The sequence below is a fragment of the Manacus vitellinus genome, unplaced genomic scaffold (genome assembly GCF_001715985.3).
Source record: "Manacus vitellinus isolate BGI_N305 unplaced genomic scaffold, ASM171598v3 scaffold_88_pilon, whole genome shotgun sequence".
Taxonomy (NCBI): Eukaryota; Metazoa; Chordata; class Aves; order Passeriformes; family Pipridae; genus Manacus; species Manacus vitellinus.
Window position 1 is genome coordinate 432471 of NW_021940861.1, and position 20175 is coordinate 452645.

Here is a 20175-nt window from a genome sequence, read left to right on the forward strand (position 1 = left end):
CTGTTGTCAGATGTTGGAAGCAGTATTCTGGGCAATGTAGACTTCTGGTCTGATTTAAGAAGGTGTAACTTTAAAAGTCCTCTCTTATTCCACAGAAAGATTGTTTAGTTGATGACAGCAACCCTTTCTGGCCTTAAAACTACAGACCATATCATCATGTGCTTTGCTGTCTGTAATAATAAATTAACAACTCTGGACCTATTTTGTAATGCCTGCTGTTACTGATTGAAAAGGGGATTGACAAGTGGAAATACAGAAGTCAAAAAGAAATATTAATACTTTTCAGGTTGGAAAGTGCTCAAGGAGTTGTTAGGATTGCTCATTAAAGCAGCAGAACATAACTATGGTAGGGTACTATGTTCTCTCTCTATATATAGAATCAGTATTGCATGAAGAGCTTTTTTTCAAGAATTTCACTTCTAGTCATAAAAATGCTTTTTAAACTAACAGCTTTCTTCTGCTCGGTAGGATGTGATTTGTTGGAAGTGTATGTTGACCTGGAACCAACAAGGAGATGACTAAGTAGGAGGAAAATGGTTTTAACATGCCTCCGCTTTGCCAAGGAATATGGAAACAATAACAGATTTGTCAAGTCTGTGGGTCAGCTAGCTTTGTAGTGATATATGATATTTCTCTATGCACGACATACTTGCTGTATTATTTTTTTCTAAAGCACCACTGTGCTTTAGAAATGTGAATATGTCTGTGTCCCGGCTGCTGTTTGTCACGTCCATCAGCTTGCTGTTTACTGATCAGATGTATCCAGAGTAGGTGGGAGATTTTGACTTCTTTTCATTGTGGCAGACACATAAGGTGGTCTGTCATCTTATTTGTTTTATGGAGTAATTTGATAGCCAGGACTGTACATGTTTGACATATTTTTGGACTAAAGCACTAAAGCTCTACAGTAGTTCTTCTCCCATTTCCCCATTTTTGTTTTCTCCAAGACATGACAGCCCCCCATGCTGCCTTTCCTTATCACACTGGGGTATGTTGTACCACTCATTTGCAAAGCAGCCTCTTCTCAAGGTTTCAGACAGTGCAGAGATGATTCCTGGTGTACTTCCTTGGAAGAAACCCAAGGAAGGGGTTTCTCTGGAAGAAACCCAACACCTTGAAAAATGAGGATTCCATTTAATAAGAAATGAAAGCTTTAGATGCTGTTTTCATTTAAGAGCAGAACTGTGCTCTTGAGGGCCAGGGATTGATAATCACCCAGAAGAAATCACAGGAACACCCTTTCCTCGGTGAAGAGGAGGTAGTACATCAATGGTTAGTTGCTCTGAGATGTGCTGGTGACCAGGTTCAAGTTCTGCATGTTCCAGGAGCGAGCCTGGACCATTCAGTGATCTCTGTTTCTCCACCTAATAAATATTTTGTTGCAACAGATGTGATCTCATATCCTCTTACAGGCCGCTTGTAAAGCAGTCACTGAGGGATGGCCCTGTTCAGTGGAGAGCTCAAAATGTGGGTAAATGCTTGAAGAAGAAAGCAATGATCTTCAAGAGGACAGTTGTTTAATAATACATTATATTATTATCATATAAATAAGGTTTGCAGTGCTGGCCATCTCTCTCCTCTAAAAATCAAGTTTTCTCAGTGCTGAATTCCTAGAGCCTCTTAGATATCTCCTCAACTTTCTGTTAATATGGGAAGAAAGGACACCATCAACACCCTTTTCAACTCCCTTCTGTTTTCTGTGTCTTGCTTTTAGTTCAGGATTTTTCCTGTGGGCTTCAAGTTTTTCGTTGGCATAGGGAAGTACACTGCTGTCTTTTAAGTGCAGAGCTCATGGAGGAGGTATTGCATTAAATCTGTTTGGGCTCACTGCCTGCTGCTGGGCAGAGGAGAAAGGGAAGAGATCTGGATTCTGTGGCACTAGAGGTCCTTTCCAGCCCTGCATCCGTTTCTATCCCCTGGGTTTCCCTGGTAAAACCCCACTGGGATTTGAGTGGTTGCACTGTCTCTTGCATCAGGTTTCAAGCTGACTTACTGTTACCATCTGCTCTTTTGGAGCAAAACTCCTGGCTTGCTAAAAAGTAAAGTACAGTGAATTAATAAAATCATAGAATTGTTTTGGTTGGAGGGGACCTTTGAAGATCATCTAGTCCAACCACTCTGTCACAGGCAGGGACATCTTTCACCATCTTTCACTAGATAGGTTGCTCAAAGCCCCATCCAACCTTGCCTTGAACAGTTTCAGGGACTGGACATCCAACTTCTCTGTTCCAGTGCCTCAACACCCTCACTGGAAAAAACGTCTTCCTCATGTCCAATCTAAATTTCTTCCAGTTTAAAACCACTGTCCCTTGTCCTGTCATTTCCAGGCCCTGGTAAAAAGTCCCTCTCTCTCTTTTTCACAAGCCCCCTTTAAATATTGAAGGTCTCCCTGGAGGTTTCTGTTTTTCAGGCTGAACAATCCCAACTCTCCCAGTCTTTCCTCACAGGAGAGGTGCTCCAGCCCTCTGACCATTTCTGTGGCCCTCATCTGAGCTCCCTTCGGCAGATCCACGTCTGTCTTGTGCTGGGGACCCCAGAGCTGCATGCAGTGCTCCAGCTGGGGTCTCACAAGAGTGGAGGGGAGGGGAATGTTAGTTAAGAAATGTTAGTGCTTATAGCATGGGTAGTAAGTAGTTACAGTGAACAACAAAAAATGGTGGATTGACTTTTTGACTAGAGGAATTTCTGCTAGGCTGCAGAAATTTTTTGTGCCTTTTTTTTGCTGTTTGGTGTACTTTTTCCTTTCTTTCAATTTGAAACCAAGCTATACTGTTCTGTGGCATTGTCAGCATGACCCCAGAGGTCTTTGGAGAAGCTAGTTACTTTGGTTTCTTCTTACTGCATCTCCCAAAATGATACCATAGTCTATCTTTAAGCAGCATGACGTTTGTTTTTTACTGCTAGCCCAAACATTTGTACTGATTGTATTTTCACCTCTGCCTTCTTACGAAGGAATTCCAGCTGAATAGGGAATGTCTCCCTTCACTTGAGCTTGTGTTTTTCTGGATAAGGAATTAGAGGCTTCTTACAGTTTATTAATTTTTCTTTTAGTATTATGTAACCTGTAAAGGTTTTAAGTACATGAGTTTAAGTAGCATGTTCTTTCTTAGCTCATTTTATAGTCCTTGGCCTATTCCTCTTCAAAATTCTCACAAGCAGCATAAGTTGGCCTAAGTACATACTTTGAGTTAATTAAATCTCCTAAACAGTGTTTAATTTTCTTCTTCCTCTTGAAGTTGGTGAGAGATTAGTTATAAAAGAAAATTAGTTGGTTGATAGCATCACGTATTTGATCAGTGCTGAAACAAGATAACTGCCTCAGGTGTATGGTGAACTCTTCATTCCTATGTGAACATTCAGCATATTAAAAGCTGACAACATTATTTGGACATTCATCCTAACAACATATTATAGAAGATCACAATTAATGAAATGAGGAAGTACTAGAACACAAAACATAAACATTTTTAAAAAGTCTTAATTCCTTCAGTGGGTTTGTTCCCATCAAAGCTTTTTACTTTAGCTGAAAGATTTGCAACTGATATTGATGAACCCAAGATTTTGTTTGAGATTATTCTTCTCAAAACATAAAAAATAATTTGACTGTTGCTCATACATGAGTTTGAGACTAAATGGTGAAGTGTCTGTTTACTCTCCTGACCTCTTGACTGAGGCAGCACAGTTGTAGTGGACAAGTTAGTAAAACAAAATTACCTTTTTTTTCTTTTTTTCATCTTAAGATTTTGTGCAGAGGATATCTGAGCATCCTGAGAGAATAAGATGTTAAGTGTTGATGAAAAGTAAACCTACTTCATTGTATCTGATGAAGTTGCTGCACTAGTTTGGGTTTTTTTTTCATTTTTTTCTTCAAATGTTTTCAAAGAGTTTTAACTTTCTCCTATTCAGAAGATGCTTCTGACTTACATCTTGGTTTCTGTATTGTTCTTGGGTTTTAGCTAGAACTTGATGTCACCAGTTGTAGCCTCCAATAGTCAAGGGGGTCATTCAAAATACTTTCCATTTCCCACTGAGGTACATTCTTGGAAGAACTTTTCCAATCCAAATAACTGGCATTTATTACTTTTTAATTGCTTAGTTTAATACGTGCTTACATTTGCTGTGGGTCTGTAAAATGAGAGTCCTAGAGGGCACATGCATGCAGTCACTGGATTCAGTTTACATAGCTTGATGGATGTTTTGGGAAAAGCATATTTGTGTGTATGTGCAGTTTGTTACAGATGGTGTCCCAACAAGAAAAAGGTTGTGCTAATGCTGAAGAAAAATGAAATGAAAGTAACTAAATGAAGTAGTAAAAAAAAAAGCATGGCCTTAGAGCTTAGCATCATTTTTCAGCAGCTGTGGGGAAAGCAGTCAGTATGGCACACACGTGGTTGAGCTCAGCAAACATTCTCAAGATGCACTGTGTAGGCAACAATCAATGGGCAGGAGAAATTTCTCTGGATAATTCTGCTCCTCTGGATATTACCAGTGTCCCACTTTTAAGTCCAATGCCTTTTTGTGGAACCTGGTCATGCAAGTAGGTAAAGATCTTAATTCCATATTAAACAAACAAACAAAAAAGTTCATTGTTAGTCTTCGAGATTGTGAAGAAAAATCTTAGAAGGTGAAAGAGTTCTGAAGCTTTAAAAAAGGCAAGATGGACAAAATACAGACATTTCACCTAATAAATTAACTTAAGGTGGATCATTTTTTCATTCAGGTTTGTTTTGAGGGACCAGTGAATTTTTAGAGCTCTAGTTTTGACAGTGTGATTCTATGAAAATAGTTTGAGTCCAGTGCCCTTAGGGAAATGCAGATCTCAACTCCTTCCTCTTCTGGCATACATAAATTAGGAGAAGACTCATTTTTCACAGTTTAGGATTGCTTGTGAAGGAGAAAAAACAGGACTCATGTATCCCTGAAAACCAAGCTGATGTGCATTATGGACCTGCACTTAGAGTCTGTTTAGTTTCTGTCAAGGAGGGATAGGCTGTATGGCAAACTGTTCTTTGCACTGCTATAAATTGGAAACATCCATAAATTATTCTGAATTAGTTTTTCACTACCCCTCATAAATCTTTTCCTCGCGGTTTGCTCTGCTGTCTCTTGGATCACAGCTGAACTTAATCTGAACAGTCAGATTAATTCTGGTCCTCCCTTTGCTTTGTAGGACTCCTCAGTGGGCAGACCTCTCCAACTAACACCAAGCTGGAAAAGCTGGACCCCCAGCAGGTGCTGCAGCTGTGTCTCCGGTACCAGGATCACCTTCACCAGTGCGCAGAAGCCGTCGCCTTTGATCAGAACGCGCTCGTGAAGCGGATTAAGGAGGTGCTGTTGTATGTCCTCTTGTGGTGGGGAAGGGCTTGGGGCTGCATGCTGGGGGTGCAGGTGCTTGCTCTGGGTGGCTGTGGGTCACTTGCAACAGTCTGCTTCAAAGCAACCTCCGTAGAGAAACTTTGTACGTATGCACTTCAAGCGAAGTTTCCAGGTTTTCATTGTGGTTGCTGTTGGGTTGTGTGTTTATTGGTCATGCCCTGTGATTCCTGGCCGTAAACAGTGGCTGTTCTTCTGGTGTGGCAAGTGCTGCAAGAAACTGTTGAAGAAGTGAAAGATTACTGACATTTTTAAAGGTAGCATTCCTTATTTAGATCTGTATAGTATACATTTTATTATGTCTTATGGTTAGGCTCTGATTTAAGGAAAGAAACAGTAATCTAAACATCTATGGCTGGAGAAGGTAGTACTTCAATGGATTTGTAGAGCTAGACTTGTTTTCAATGCTGTCTCGTTTCTGATCTGTGTGGCAAAAAGGTCTTCCTGTGCTGTTGCTTTTACCAATAAACCGTCATTTGGAAATCACTGGTCTGTTTAAATATTGAATTATACTGTTTGGGATTAAATTAATTCCTGGGATGAGCATCCTGCAATTGAATTGTCCTTCTCATATGTGATTACTGATGCTGAAAGCAGTAGGATGGCTGACAGGTTTTTGTTTTGTTTTTTTTTTAAGTCAAGACAGGCTGGCATGAGAGGAGATGTGGTTTGAGAGTGTCTTCTCAGATACTCCCAGATGTGTAGAAGAATTGGTGAATGCTGCATATGTCAAAAGTTCTTGAGACCAAATACCTTTCAGAGTAAAAAAATTTTGAACACATGGTTAATTTTTATTCATGCAGTATAAGCACTGACCTTGATTCGTTGTTGCTCTATTGGCTTAGAGTTAAGAAAACCCCACATGACAAAATGAATAATAAATTTGATTTATGGGCTGTTTTGAGAAGCTGCTGTCATCGTGAAGTTTTCAGTCCAAAGTAATGTAGGAGCCATTAAAATGGCCTTTTTATTTTGGTATATCAAGATCTGAGGCCAGCTATTACACAAGATGTAAAGATATTTGCAGATGTTGGTGACTCAGATCACACAATCTCAGAAATGGGATTTAATTGCCAGCCTAATGACAGTGTGGTGCGTTAATCCAAGCAGACTGTAATTCTTTTGGCTTTTAAAGTGAGAGAGGGAATATTGACATGATTTAAAGTCGTTGTAGACTCCACCAGTACAATCTGCATTAATTGGGCTTGCCTTCTATAGGGCAAGCGGCAGAGTCCCTTTCGAATTAGCTATGGTGGTTTTCCTCCAGTTTGTAAAGCTTGTGCTTATTTTTCATCTAAAATAAATAAAATTATGATACTGATATTATCACTAGCTTCTTTACAACAGACTCCTCTGACAAAGTGATGGAGAAATGGGCAACTCTGTAATGCAGGGAACTGATAAATCAGATGTGTTTGTTTTTTTTTTTTTCGGCCGCGACATTTAAGTAACTTCAGATGCTTTCAATCCCTCTACCAGATCCGCTGGTTTTTAGTGTTCGTTTCGCTAATAATTTTTAAATTGCATTGGCTGTTCTGCATGTGTGTTCTGGAGCAGCTGGGTGGGACCCAGTTGGCTTAAATTGTTCTTTCCAAATTGTTTGGGATCTGCTCGATGAACTAAACCGAACCACTGGTGACAGTTGTTGACAACGAGGGGTGCAGCTGAACTAGAGCAGGGTATGTCTCTCGTTACAAGTGTAGACAAAGGAAATCCCATTTGGCATCACCCATTTGTCAGCAGTGATTTAGTTTTGCCATGTACACAAATCTTTGACTGCTAGTAAAGGGTAAAAATGAAAGAGAAAATAAAGGATATTATGAAAAGCATAATGTGTGCATGAGCTGGGACAGTAAATTCTTTTATCCTCATTTTGGTAGCCAGTATTTCCCTTTTCCTTCCTTTAACAGTGCAACCATTAAAGTGTTTTTCTTCTGATAACAGACTGATCAAGTGACTGATGTTTTAACTTACAAACTGTTGGTGAGCTTCAGTCCCTGATACCCTACCATTTGTCTGAGGTATGTTCACTTTTCAGACTATCACTGACTATACTCAGTGAGTAATAGTCCTACTATACAGTGCGCTACACTCTCACTGCCTGCAGCCAGGAGTGTTTTTTTTGGTCTTTCCTTGGCAAAATGTCCCAGGGCAAATATCTTTTGTTCATTGTCTGTGTTGCCAGAAAAAAGGTTTCCTGGATTCTGTCAAAACTCAGAAGTACTTCTGTAAATTTATTGGTCCTCAATAACTCGTAACTGAGTGTGGTGGTTTGTAATTGACACACAATCTGAATTACAGTGGTTCTTAACAGGAAAGAGAATAAGCTAAGGAAAAAAAGGAGTGCCTGCATAACAGTAGTTACCACAGATCTGAGTAGACACATTTGTGCATTCCTTAACTTCAGGGAGCAAAACAGCTTAGCTTCACTTTCCATCCCATTTCTCACTTTATCCAGAATTTCTTTGCAATGTGTTGGCTGGATCCATATTTGCTCCTAAACGTAGAACCTGTGTGGCTTCCACGTTGGTGTGACTGTTTTCTCTCAAGAGGAAATACATTTACCCAAGTGTTTCCTTGAAGGGGAAAGCATTAATTGAACATGTGATTGAAGGTAGTTGATTCAGGTGCCTTTCTTCAGCATTTACAGTTATTTGTACCTGAATGAGCTTTGTTTTGGAAGAGAGTGATTTACTTATGGCAAGAGGTGTTGTCTTCACTGTCAAAAAAAAAAAAGAGGAGGTATAAGATGAGTTTGAAGGGAAATGTTGATCAGCGCTAAAAGTATGACTGGGGAAAAGTAGGAATTAAGCAGGATGAAGACTACATGAAGTCCTTATGCATGGAGGATGTGTGTTTTGGGTGGCAGGGAGAGACTTTCAGGAGTCATGTGATAGGGGATGGTGAGTAACAGGGAACAGGAAACAAGTAGAATAGGTAAAAGCTGGGGAACAGAGCTAAATTCTCAGAAAGAGCCCATGATTTTGTGTCTAGTTTCAGTGCCTTAAAAAAAAGATTATTTTTTTGTGCACAAGGTACTAAAATTTCAAAAATGATATCTTACAAAATATCTGAAGGTAAGTATCCAAAAATTACTAGTCACACATCAAAAGTTAGGCTTATCCTTTCTGTGAAAGCAAAAGGGAAGATGAAAACCACCTAAGCTCCTTTCAAAAAAGCTTTGAATGAAAAGATCTTTAGCATTTCTTATTAGACTTCCAGCATTGTCAAAGGGGATGTGCTTTTGAAGTTTACTGTGTACCCTTAAAGGCAAATGTGGTTCCTAGATACACTGTTCTTAAAATGTATTTCAAAGCAGGTTACTTAGTCTCTTTGCCCGAACAACAAATATAAATGCATTATTATTTGTAGCTTTTGTTGCCATAGAAATCCCATGCTGCCAATAATTTTGAAAACAGAGCACTTTTTACAATACGAGATGAAATGTAAAATGTCTCAATCTAAGCTGGCACACACCTGTGGGGGCAAAACCCCCCACTTGTTCAAATATAATAAATATTACTTTTATATTCTGAGTAGTTAAGCAACTTTTGTCCAGGCAGGCATTAATATCAGTAATTGGTTTGTCATGCAGCAAATTGCAGCGTATGGCTTGTTTCATACCTATAAACTCCTCTATGGGAATAGCTCATTATTTTGAACAAGTATTCCAGAACAATGTGTGTATGGATTTTATTTGTTTTGGTTTGTTGATGGTGGTTTTCTTTCTTTATCAGCTTGCAGCAAAAAAGTAAATGTAATGGGCTTCTCTAGTATGTAGTTAAGATGTCCAGAAATACATCCCTTAATATTTGGCAAATAAATAACTTTTGCAACCATACATACATGACATCATGTCTCCCAATATATTTCAGCTATTTAAGATTATGAATAGGTGTTAAATCATTATCCTCTAAGAAGCAAGTCTAGTGCATTTGACAGACTAACAAGGAAATCACTTTTACACACAAGCATGTTGTACCTTATCTGATGCATTTAAGACTCACAAATTGTGATTCAGTCATTCGTGTCACCACGTGTGCCCAACAATTTTGGGTTTTCTGGATTTTGAGTTTTTTTTATGGATGCCATGTAGTTTTTTGACCTTTATGGCAACTACTTTGTTTCTATGACACAGAGTGTGTTTTTATCAGATGTGCCTGTCGACTAGTGGCAAAACCTTCTGCAGAATGTGGTGTGCAGAAGTCATCAGCATGGTTTTGTTCCACCCTGAGGGAAGGATGGGCTTGCCGAGGGCAGGTCCTATGGCTTTAAACCTGTCTCATTAGAGGTGAGAGGGCTGGCTCTGGTAGGGACAGCTTGTAAAGGTCTTGACATTGCTTGGTGGAAATTTAAGGACAAGGTACCTTGAAGGTGGTGATAAAGGGAAAAACCGTCTCAAGTGCAGGGAGCTGTTCCATCACCAGGAATGAACGAGGTATGAGCCAGAAACCTTGGAAAGGCATTGCCTGGCTGGGGACTATGTCAGTGCAGTGCAGCATCCTGTTAACCAAGGCTCCAATGAGACTTGAAGTGCATGTCTGCTGTAAGCACCCATAGTTTCTACTGTGCAAAGCACCACAATCACTTTTCTTAACTCTTTCCCTCTCTGGGCAGAAAGATTTGAAGTGCCTGGGATTCATACCATGCTCCAGTCACAGTTGAGCAGTGTCCCTTCAGAGAGTCAACTCAAATGAAGGGGACATTTTGTGAAGGTATTTTTACTTGGTCTTTGGTTTGGTTTGTTTCTGCTGAGTGAGGTGTTTATTGCCATTCCTGTTATCTATGGTTTCCCTGTAGGAGGTTTCAGACCTGAGTTTCCAAGACTGTTTGTGAAATCTATTTTCAGCAGACATGCCCACCTTACTGAAGTAGGCCAGCAAAAGATAAATGGCCTTACCAAATTCAAAATGCATCTTCAACTTCAGGCCTTTGCTTTAAGGCCCATATGCTCATATGGTCAGACCACTAAGTTAGCTTTTAGCCCATTAAAGGGAAGGGCTCAGAGAATCAAAAGCAAGCCTGTTAAAAGAAGCCTGGCAAAAGTGAAAATGGAGGTGCATTTAGTTTTGACACAACATATAAAGATGTTCTAGATGAGACCATGTTAAGTTTCCAACAAAATTGAGCCCTTTGGTTCATAGACTTAAATTAGCAGTTCCTCAAATCCAGGGAAAGGAACCTGACAATTCCTTGCAATGTAATATTTCTGAAATGGGGAAGAGCCTGGGTTGAAATGCCACTTGTATTTTCAAGGGATTTAATGCCACATTGCTTTTTAGAAAAAACTAGGGAACATAGCAGTCTGTAAGAAATCAATGCCTTAAATATAGTCTTTGGCATTTTGAAAGTTGATTGATGAGGGCTGTGACAATATATCCAGCTCTTTATTCTTCATCTCATCTGAGATGAAATGTTGTTTATTAAGACTGGAGTCTTAACAGGCACCATCATGCAGAAATAAATGTGCAGGATTATTAAGCTGGAAACATGTTAAGCTTCATATCCTTCAGTTGATCTTGCTCATTTTACTCCAGCCTGATGTGCAGGTAGCTTGAATACATGAGTGGTGGGGTGATGTCTTAACCAGCCAGCATCAAAATGTGAAAATGCTCTTGAAAAAGCTTCACAGTTGTTACTTTAATAAATAGAATGTCTTGCGGTGTGTGCTTGAGGTAGATGGCCAGTGCTCTATTTTTACGTGAACTTCATGAAGTGATCTAGCAGTTATAAAGGAAGAGGAAATTGTTTGCACTTGTGACAGTCTAAAATCTGCTGCACTAACATACAGTCATTTGGTGTCATTTTGCTCCTAGAATATATGTGTGTAATCAGTTCCAGCATGTCCCCTTCTCTTGTCCTTTGGTTTCTCTTGTACTTTATGGCCTTTTGAGGAAAGACCTAAACTGGAATCCTTTCCACCACTGAACTTCCAAGGAAGAGTAGAAAATTAAACAAGCATCTAGCAGTCAGAAAGGTTTGTACTATTATAGAATTTAAGTGCTTAAAAAACTATCACTGAAGATCCAAAGTCTGGTATGCTAAGCCTTTTAGTAACGCTTTCATCAGGACTAGTGCATGGAGCTTATGATTATCAGGTATCAGAAGGAATATAATTCAGTTTCTTTTAACAGCTTGTTTAAACTAGGAAATTTGATTTCTTATTCTAACCTTGTTACCTCGGGTGGAAAAAATCTCAAACAACCCCCTGCCCCAACATTGTAGGAATAAGAAGTGTTGAATTTCATTGCAGAATTCGCAGACTTGATGTTGAATTGGGGCATGAAACAGGTTTGAGAAGTGAAGAAAGCAAGTGTCATCCTGGGCTGTATCACACAAGGTGCTTCCAGGAGAAATAGGAACATATTGATTGTATTGTGCAAGGCTGAGAGATGATCTCATCTGACACACTGTGAGCAGTTCTCATCATGTTCAAGGAAGGCGAGTTTCATAATACAAGAAAAGGGCTATAAGGATGCATAGGGAGTGGAGAACCTTGGGGAGGAAACTGGAAAAGCTTTACTTGTTTGGCTTAGTCAGATAAAGATAGAAAATGGTACAATTTCTCTTCTTAAATAAGACTGGGATTAGTGTCGATTGAAAATAGTCTTCTCCCTCCCTGGTGGATTGTGTCGATATAGGAAAAGTCACTTTACAGACTTTCTTTCTTAAAAATTACCTCCTGCTTCAGTGTTGAAATTTTCAAGGTGTAAACTCTACCCTTAAGTGAGAATTGGGGTGGGGTGTGGAAGTGTCAGGAATGTTAGCTAAGAGCTTTTCAGCAGTTTGACGTTCATTTTAGATAGGTCATCCTGTATTATTTGCAAATATTTGGAGTTGCACCGATGAATTAAAGATGCTACTTGGTAGACTTGATGGAGCTAGGTGAACCATGTGTTAGCAGCCCTGTAATTAGAATTATGATAATAATCAGATGTGATTTGCAGAGATGACTTCATGTTGAAAGTATTACAAAGCCTTAGTGCAAGTAATCTGTCTTGGTTTCTGTGAAGGGTAGGGTTTCCTTAATGTTTCTGTGTCATTGAGGTGTGAATGTTTCTATATGAGAACATTATTAGAACGTTACTTATTGTACCACTGCTCTAGAGGTATGAAACATATGATTTACTATTAATTAATTCATGTGGGTGTTGTTCCTGACTGGATGTGTCATCTACCTCTAGAAGCCTGGATAAAAGGCTGAATTACAGTGTAGTAGAATTCACTGTAATCGAGTGTATGAACTGTGCCAGGCTGTAGTGTACTTGACAAGAAATAATATTTTTAATTTTTTTTTTAACTGGAACAGCAAGTGATGCATTTGAAGAACAGTCGCACTGATTGGTAAATTGTCTAAAAGACAAAATCCCAAATCAGATTAATTTCAGCTGAAAAAGATGCTCAGGTAGTTGTTGTAAAAGAAGTCAACATAAAAACAGTATATGGCAAAGAATTTTTAAAGAGTTTTCAAGATCAGAAAGGCTTCTTGGGGCATAGCCTTTCCTTTTGCTTAATCCAGTCCACAGAATTTAATTCTTGCTTATGCCTGACCTAAGCTACATGGGAACTGAAGGTGAACTACGTACTTTTCAAGTATAAGTTCTCCTGCCAGATCATAGTGCAAAAATTCAAATATCTTCTTGCATTTGATCAATTTATTCTAGAGATTTGTAGACATAAATGAGGAGAAAGAAATACTCAACTTTCTGTGAACCTGGAGGCCACTGCAGCTCAATACAATGAAAATGAATGCTCAGAGTGGATCAGTTACCACTACTCACACACTGAGTTTCTGTCTGAGTCATTGATCACTGATGGTGGTATGTGCTCTTGTTACTGTATTTTGAGCAAGAGTCTATAGCCTCAGAAGAGCTTAATGTATGTAAATGATCTACAGTGCTCAGGATTTCCTTGAGGCTTTCCTGAAGCCAAAGGCTGATGTTGTGACCTCCAGAAATGTGCTGGGACACTTGGGCTTCAGCACTGTGGAAGTACAGTAGAGTCAGTCTTTAAAGTATCTCTTCTGGGAATGAAGGAGTAGATCCTCCCCTTAACATCACTGGGAAGTACTTGGCTCATTTCGTGTTCTGTTTAAACATGGAAGAGCTGATGTAGAGCTACAAAAAGATCTTTCAGCAATTTTTCAGGTTATTACAGACTGACTTTATTAGAACTGAACATACCTTTGAGTTTCCCCACTTGAAGGGAAGTTGATTTGGACTTCCATGTCAGAACTGTGACTGTCAGGGGAAGAGCAAAATGGGTTCTCGGATGTCCAGAAATCCCCAGTTCCTAACTGCTGGGCTTGGTCCATGCATATCTCACACTTCAGCCTTCTTGCTTGTATCCATCTACACAGCACATGGGAGGTAGGTCTGATGCAGTCAGATGTGCTGGACTGGCAGTGTAAGTGTGGCAAGGAGCTTGAACCCATCTTTGTCTGCAATACCTCAGAGGGAGTCCTAGGTAATCCTTTTAGCACTTCACAAGCAGTAGGAAATGGTTAAAACTCACCTCCTTTGCATCCTGTGGGAACAGATTTAAGAGCATTTTCTAGAAGAAAATTTCTTCTAGTGTGTCTAACCCTGGCTAAATATGGCAAAGGTAGCATCCCCTTTTGAAAAATTTTGAAAGACCTTCTGTAGAACATCTGGGAAAAAAGACCTACAGCTATCAGGTCCCAAATGTGAAGCTGAGAGTAACAGCAGATGGCTTGCAAATGTAATGATGCTGAGTATTTTCACTCTGAAGTGAGAATGGCAGTGCTTTCTGAGAAACATCTCATTAATGATAGTGATCATCTCTTTTCAAATCGAAGCTTATTTGTCATTGGAAAACCAACTTGCTTAAAGCTAGTCATTTTGATGTATTAAAAGTACAAACCTGAAATTTATGATAAAATGAAACCCTAAGTGTAAAGAACATTTATAACTGCTGTTATTCAAGCTCTGGCTGGATATAGGAATGTTCTGAACAAGTAATATATCAGCAGGGTAAAATCAGGAAATGAGGAAATTGAAGGTTGTGTTTTGTAGCAGAATTATTAGGTAGCCTGAAATAAGAGTTGTGCAAGTTATCATTTAAGCAGCAGATCTGTAACAGATACGTATTTTTTTCTTTTCCAGGAACAGCTAATTGAAGACAGACCAGGAGTTTCTTATTAATTTCTGTGGAATTGTATTCCACAAAAGAGAGGTTTTGTAAAAACATTGCACACACAGGTTCAATAATCTTATGTATTCTTTGGGTGGAGTTTTTTATTTGTTTTTCCTAAACTTTGTTATTTAGAATAGGTATGGAAGCATTTCTAATGCTTTGAATATAACTTAACATTTTTAGTCATGATAAATTTTAGAGATGGCTTCTTAGATGGATGTAGATTGTTCTAGGAAAGCAACGTTGAAAGCTCTAAAACGTGTTCTTACTAGTCAAAGACAATGAGCTAGAAAATACTATAACCTTTCTTGGTGACAGTTTAGAAAGCTTACTCTTTTTTTTCCTTTCTGTTTTTTCAAGAATATTATGCAGTTAAGTCTGATACAGCCACAGCAAACACTGAATTAGAATCCAGGAACACATGCAGGGGGAAAGAAGGTGCATTTTCTCTCATGATCCTGCTGGTAGGTCAGACAAGCAAGCTGATGGGACAGAAGACCAAACCACTGAAGAAGAGGGAGGCTAGGAAGACTAAATTTGTTTTGTTCTCCCCCAACAACTTAGGTGCAGAACTAAGCTTGTGATTACTTCAGCTCATTTGAAGGAGAAGGGTATGACTGCTCCTTTGCAGTGCCCTGAGTTTCACCTGCCTTTGTTAATGGTTCAGCTTGGTTAATGGTTCATCTTAGCTTTAGGCAAAGATGATGAATATATGTGGTGTTGAGGGAAATACAAGTAAAGAAAGACCAATAGAACGGGACTGTAATGTGACACGTATCCATACTGGAGAGCTGGCCATGGCATCTGCAGCACCAGATTTCAGATGGCTGCTGGTTGTCAGGTTTTGCTGCCCATCTTCTCTGTGAAGTGGGGCCCTGCTTTTTAAACACTTGGAAGTCTACTGGTTCATTAATGCTGGGCAAGAGGTAGGTATTGTTTTAATTGTAGCTTTGGGACTCTTTTTTTTAGCAACAGTTAGTGATAGCAGTCATAACTTAAGCTTGAGGGACTGCCAGTTAGCAGAGGGATGCTGGTAGCTCTCAAGCAGGGTAGGCTTGAGTCGGAGCTGTGAGGGAGATGTGGGCTGTGGAGGTCAGACTGTGTGGTAGTGACAAACATATCCTGTCCAATAACACAACAGACAGGAAAAGATTTACATAAAGATGGAAAAGCTAATTTCAAGAATGAACCTTCTCATTCTTTGAAATTCTGAATGCTTTTGTGTATCCCAAGGCCTTCCAAAATAATTAAATCTGGATCTTACAGGTGCAGTAGCCTATCTTATGCTATCATGTATAGCACTATAGTACTAAGGGACTAAGCATGGGTTTAACTGTAGATCTTTTGGAGTAAAGGCATTGATATACCTGTTAATATTGCTAAAACTCAGTGCTAGAGCCAGTTAAAATGGTTACTCTTCGTTCTCTGACTTGACTGTGATCCATGCAATGCTTAGACAGAATAATCCTTAGCATTTGTTTACAGCAATGACAAATTACAGAGGGAGTGAAAGGAATATTTTGGCATGGGATTCCATCTTAGATGTGATAAGCAATACAAATTATAATTGTTTGTGTGGCAGTGGCACAGAAGAGGGGTACTCATGCGAGCTGTACTCATGACTGAAGCTGAAGAGTGGGATCCTTGACTGGGTGTCTGTGTTTTCTACACACTGCAAGAGATGCTACCCAGTCAGTTTACCACTTACTGTATGTGGTGAGTGGGAGAAACAGAAGATGTTCCCATCATCAGGAAGTCATCATGATCTGTTGTGCTGACTTTGCGTGACATTATCAAAGAGAGAGGGGAAGGGGGAAAAAAGCCATTCATTTAACACATTTGTTTTCAGGCAGTACAGAAAGAGGAGCTGTCTTCAGTTTTAAGTGTGTTGATTGAAAAGTATTTTCACACCAACACATCATTACTAATATTCCATGCAGTCATGTTCCTGCCTGTCACTTTGTGATGTGGGTTTTGTGCAGCTGCAGGAAGGAGTTCATTTAACCCCAGTCAAGCACCTGACAATGTGAACGAAAGGCTGTTTGTGCTCCGAGTGCTGTTCCAGCAAATGAACTTTCTGGAATGAGGATTGCACTCTAATAGCTGTGTATTTTTGAACAGCAGCCATAGGGAATGGGAGATGAGAGCAAATTGTTAGGACAGAAGGACACAGGACAAATGGATGTCTGCTTGAGCTCTTGAAGGCTGTTGCTGAGTGTGGGGGGAAAAAAAAACCCATCATCTTGCCTTATTGGCATTTTAGGAGGGAGTGGAGAAGCTGAGAATGTCCAAGCATCCTCAGATGTATTTGGTTTGTTATGTATGTCAGCAGTGCCTCTCTAGAAATTTGATTCCAAGTTTAATGAACTTCTGCAACCATATTCTGCACCCAGGGAAAATGTGTCTAGCTGCAATTTTCATTCTCAGTCATTGAACTAACAAGATGTGACCACTGTTTCCAAGACCTCAGGACACTCATATGCCCATGGCAGAGGTGTTATAAACCCATGCCAGGTAAGAGATGTATATATATGGGCACTGGTTTGCTTTCAGTGTGGTCTCTTGAAAAGAATTGGGCAGTGGCCAGTGCTGACCTCAATCTTTTTGTGGGCTAAATTAATGTCTTTATTCTGCTTGGCAGTGTGGGCCAAGAAAAATTTTTAAATGAATGCAAGAATTTATGGTGTGCAAGATGTCTGACAGTATCCTCAGTTGTTTTTGTGTTTCACCAGTGTGGTGTTACAAATGGGCCTGTGTAATGCAGAGGAGACTCTTATGGGTTGACAGTGTGAATGGTGTAGCAGGAGAGGCTGTGCTGGGGCCCATTTAAGTGGGGAAATATCCATCTTGCCCTGTTGTTGGAAGTAATTATTAATCTGTTTTTATTTGAAGAAAGAAAAGCCCTGTAGATGTCATTTCATGTTTAAAATGTGAAACTGAGGCATGAATTAGTGTCCCGCTGCTGCTGAGCCACAGAAGAGGCATGAGCTTTGAAACAGAAAAAGGCACAAATTGTGAATATCACTGGCTGTACTAAAAAATCATGTCATGCTGGAAGGTGAGTTTTAGGCTTGTTCATTTTTATATACTTCTGAAAGAAGTATATATATACTATAGTGTATGTATATATATATGTAGTATATCTATATATACTATAGAAGTGTATATATATACTATATATATATACTGTACTTCTGAAAGAAAAACATGAAGAAACATGCTTTTCAACACAGGAAGGGAAGAAAAATCCTGTCTTCTACTCTGGGCATGTCCAGCCTCAGGTTTGTGGCTTTAACAGGAAGAATGATTTTTGGAAAGAAATAAAATATTCATTAGGAACTCTCACCCTTTCACTGAGAACCCATCTTTTTTTCTCAAGTCCAGATTGGGCAGAACTTCTTGTTTTGATGAGAATTAAGACTCTGACCTCACATGCTGGGCTGTGCCCTCTGCTTTGTTCTGTTGCTTCTTTACAGGCTTCAGGTCCAGCCTTTAAACTCTCTAAACTCTTCTGTACCTCTCAGTTGGGGATGATTGTAGCTTACTCAGTGAATATGTTTGAAGGACAGATGGGTGATGATGAAGCCTTGATGGTGAGGTTGTCAAGGGGCTGGTGACAGTGCTGCTTCACATCTCTCATATCTTCTGGCTTCAGAGTAGTGGCCAGCTGATGGGAAGTTATCTGCAACTTGGTGGCCTGCTGTATAGGAGGCTTGAAGCAAACAGAGCAGGAACAATGGCTCAAATAAACACTCTCAGATGGTTGTAGGGTACTGGAAGAGCAGCTAGCTCTGGAGTGTCTTGCTGGGCCTTCCCAGAGAGCTTCACAGATAGGGATGGACAAGAAGGCTGAGACTTGAACATTTTGCAGAGGTGAATTTGGCAGGGCTTCATGTCAGGGAGGTGGGAGTTGATGGGAGCTGTTCAGAGAAGGCAGATTCACTCATTGACCCTCAAGGGTATCTTGAAAAGCATGGACTGCCTTGGCTGTAGGCAGGGGAGCAGACTCCCCCTCAGCTCCCCTTCTCCAGATGCTTTTATTGGTACTGTATGAAATTAAATAGATTGGAATTAAGTGGATTGTTATGCATGCTCCCTGCTCATTATGGATTACCAAAGGCTAGTTTTAGTCTCTGTGGTGGGTAAATAGGGCTGACCCTCAGAGTATGAAGGACCTGTCTGAGTGTGAGAGGAATGGGACTGCATGCCAGGAAAGGTAAAAGCACAAGGACTGGGATTAGAGGAGCTTGCTTGGAGGGGGAGGAGGCAGGAAGGATGTGTGTACTTAGACCTGCTTCAAGGAAAGCTGCAAAGAGACATTGGCATTTATCTACAGGAATTAACGTGTAGTTGCCTTTTTTTTTTTAATAGTTAAAAATACCAGGCTCAGTCTGAGTAAAAATTGACCTTTCCTCACAATTACTCAGCTTCAGTCCTCCCTGTTGTGTCGCTGGCTGTGCAGCTGTCGTGGCTCCCTCAGCAGGCAAACCCGAATGCTAGGTGTAGGGGAACTGTAGGAAACACTCACTTCCACCCTTTCTCCTTTTGTGTGAGGCAGCTTTTTTTTTACGGCCATTGTGAACGTGTCCAAAGGTAGCAAAGAGCTTGGAAGCCACTCCACATTTCTCTTTCCTATTGCAGGTCAGCTCCAGCTTCTTCCTGCGTTCCTCACCCGTAAGTGGACGTTACACGTATTTACAAAAGGAGCCTAAAAAGTCAGCAGATGGAAGTTATTGGAATGGAGAAAAAAAGGGGCCTTTGGTGTTTTTTGTTTAAAAGCTTGGTAGGTGCAAGCTTTGCCTCTTATGCAGTGCTGTGAGGCCGCATGGAGAGCCTGCCTGTGGATGAGAAGTTCAGAACTAGAGGAGGTTTCTGCCTGGGTCCCCACACTGCTCAGTTTAATGAGGCATGCTGGCTTTTGGCAGGTTTCCGACTGGCTGCCACTCCAGGCCACTGTCTCATTAGGTAGGATGTTTTTAGGCACTGGATTTAACTTACAGGTTGGTGGTGGTCTGCTTTTTACACACTCCAATTTACAGAGCTAGCGCCAAGCTACTAAATTATTGAGCTGGGGTTTTAATAGAAACCCCTGTGTAGGCTTAAATTGTTTCCACTCTATTTGGAGTTTCCTGCTCTGCTGGTTTTATTTTCTCCCGTGCGTGAAAGTGTGGAGGGAGGCACAGAGGCAAAGAAAAAGAATTCAGCCTAAAAGCAGTAGAAAGTACAGATGAAATTAAAGAGTATCCAGCTCTGATGGAGGTGATAGAGGAAAAAATGTGTGCTAATCCCCATGACAAGTTCAGTGGAAACTTGTGTGTTTGTTTTAAATGCTGTTTGTAAGTAAGTTAAGTTACAAAAAACCTAAGGTAACTTAGGTTTTCAGTATTTTCTTGACTATTTCTGACTTGACCTCTTCCCTGGGCTTGAAAGGGACGTTTGTCAGCAGATATAGCTACACCAGTTGTTCCCCCAGTGCCAAACCCTGCTGCTGCCAGTGGGACGGCAGTGCTCCCTGGTGGGACCTCCGTCCTTGGTGAGGGATGCACCTTCCCGCTTTGCACCATTTCCACCCACTCCTCCCCCTGCTGAAGGCTTTCCCCTACAAACCTGCGCCACTGGATACTGGGTCAGGATTACAGTTGCTGA

At 40.3% G+C, this 20175-nt stretch overlaps 1 protein-coding gene across 2 annotated transcripts in view; it reads left to right on the plus strand.

The window, feature by feature from the left end:
• The window catches only part of BORCS5 (BLOC-1 related complex subunit 5), a 72226-nt gene that overhangs the window by 45151 nt on the left and 6900 nt on the right, over positions 1–20175 (plus strand). For both annotated transcript variants that reach the window (XM_018085813.2, XM_018085814.2), the window contains exon 3: positions 5171–5328. In XM_018085813.2, coding sequence (XP_017941302.1) covers positions 5171–5328 — 158 coding nt within the window. The remainder of the gene's footprint in view (positions 1–5170; positions 5329–20175) is intronic.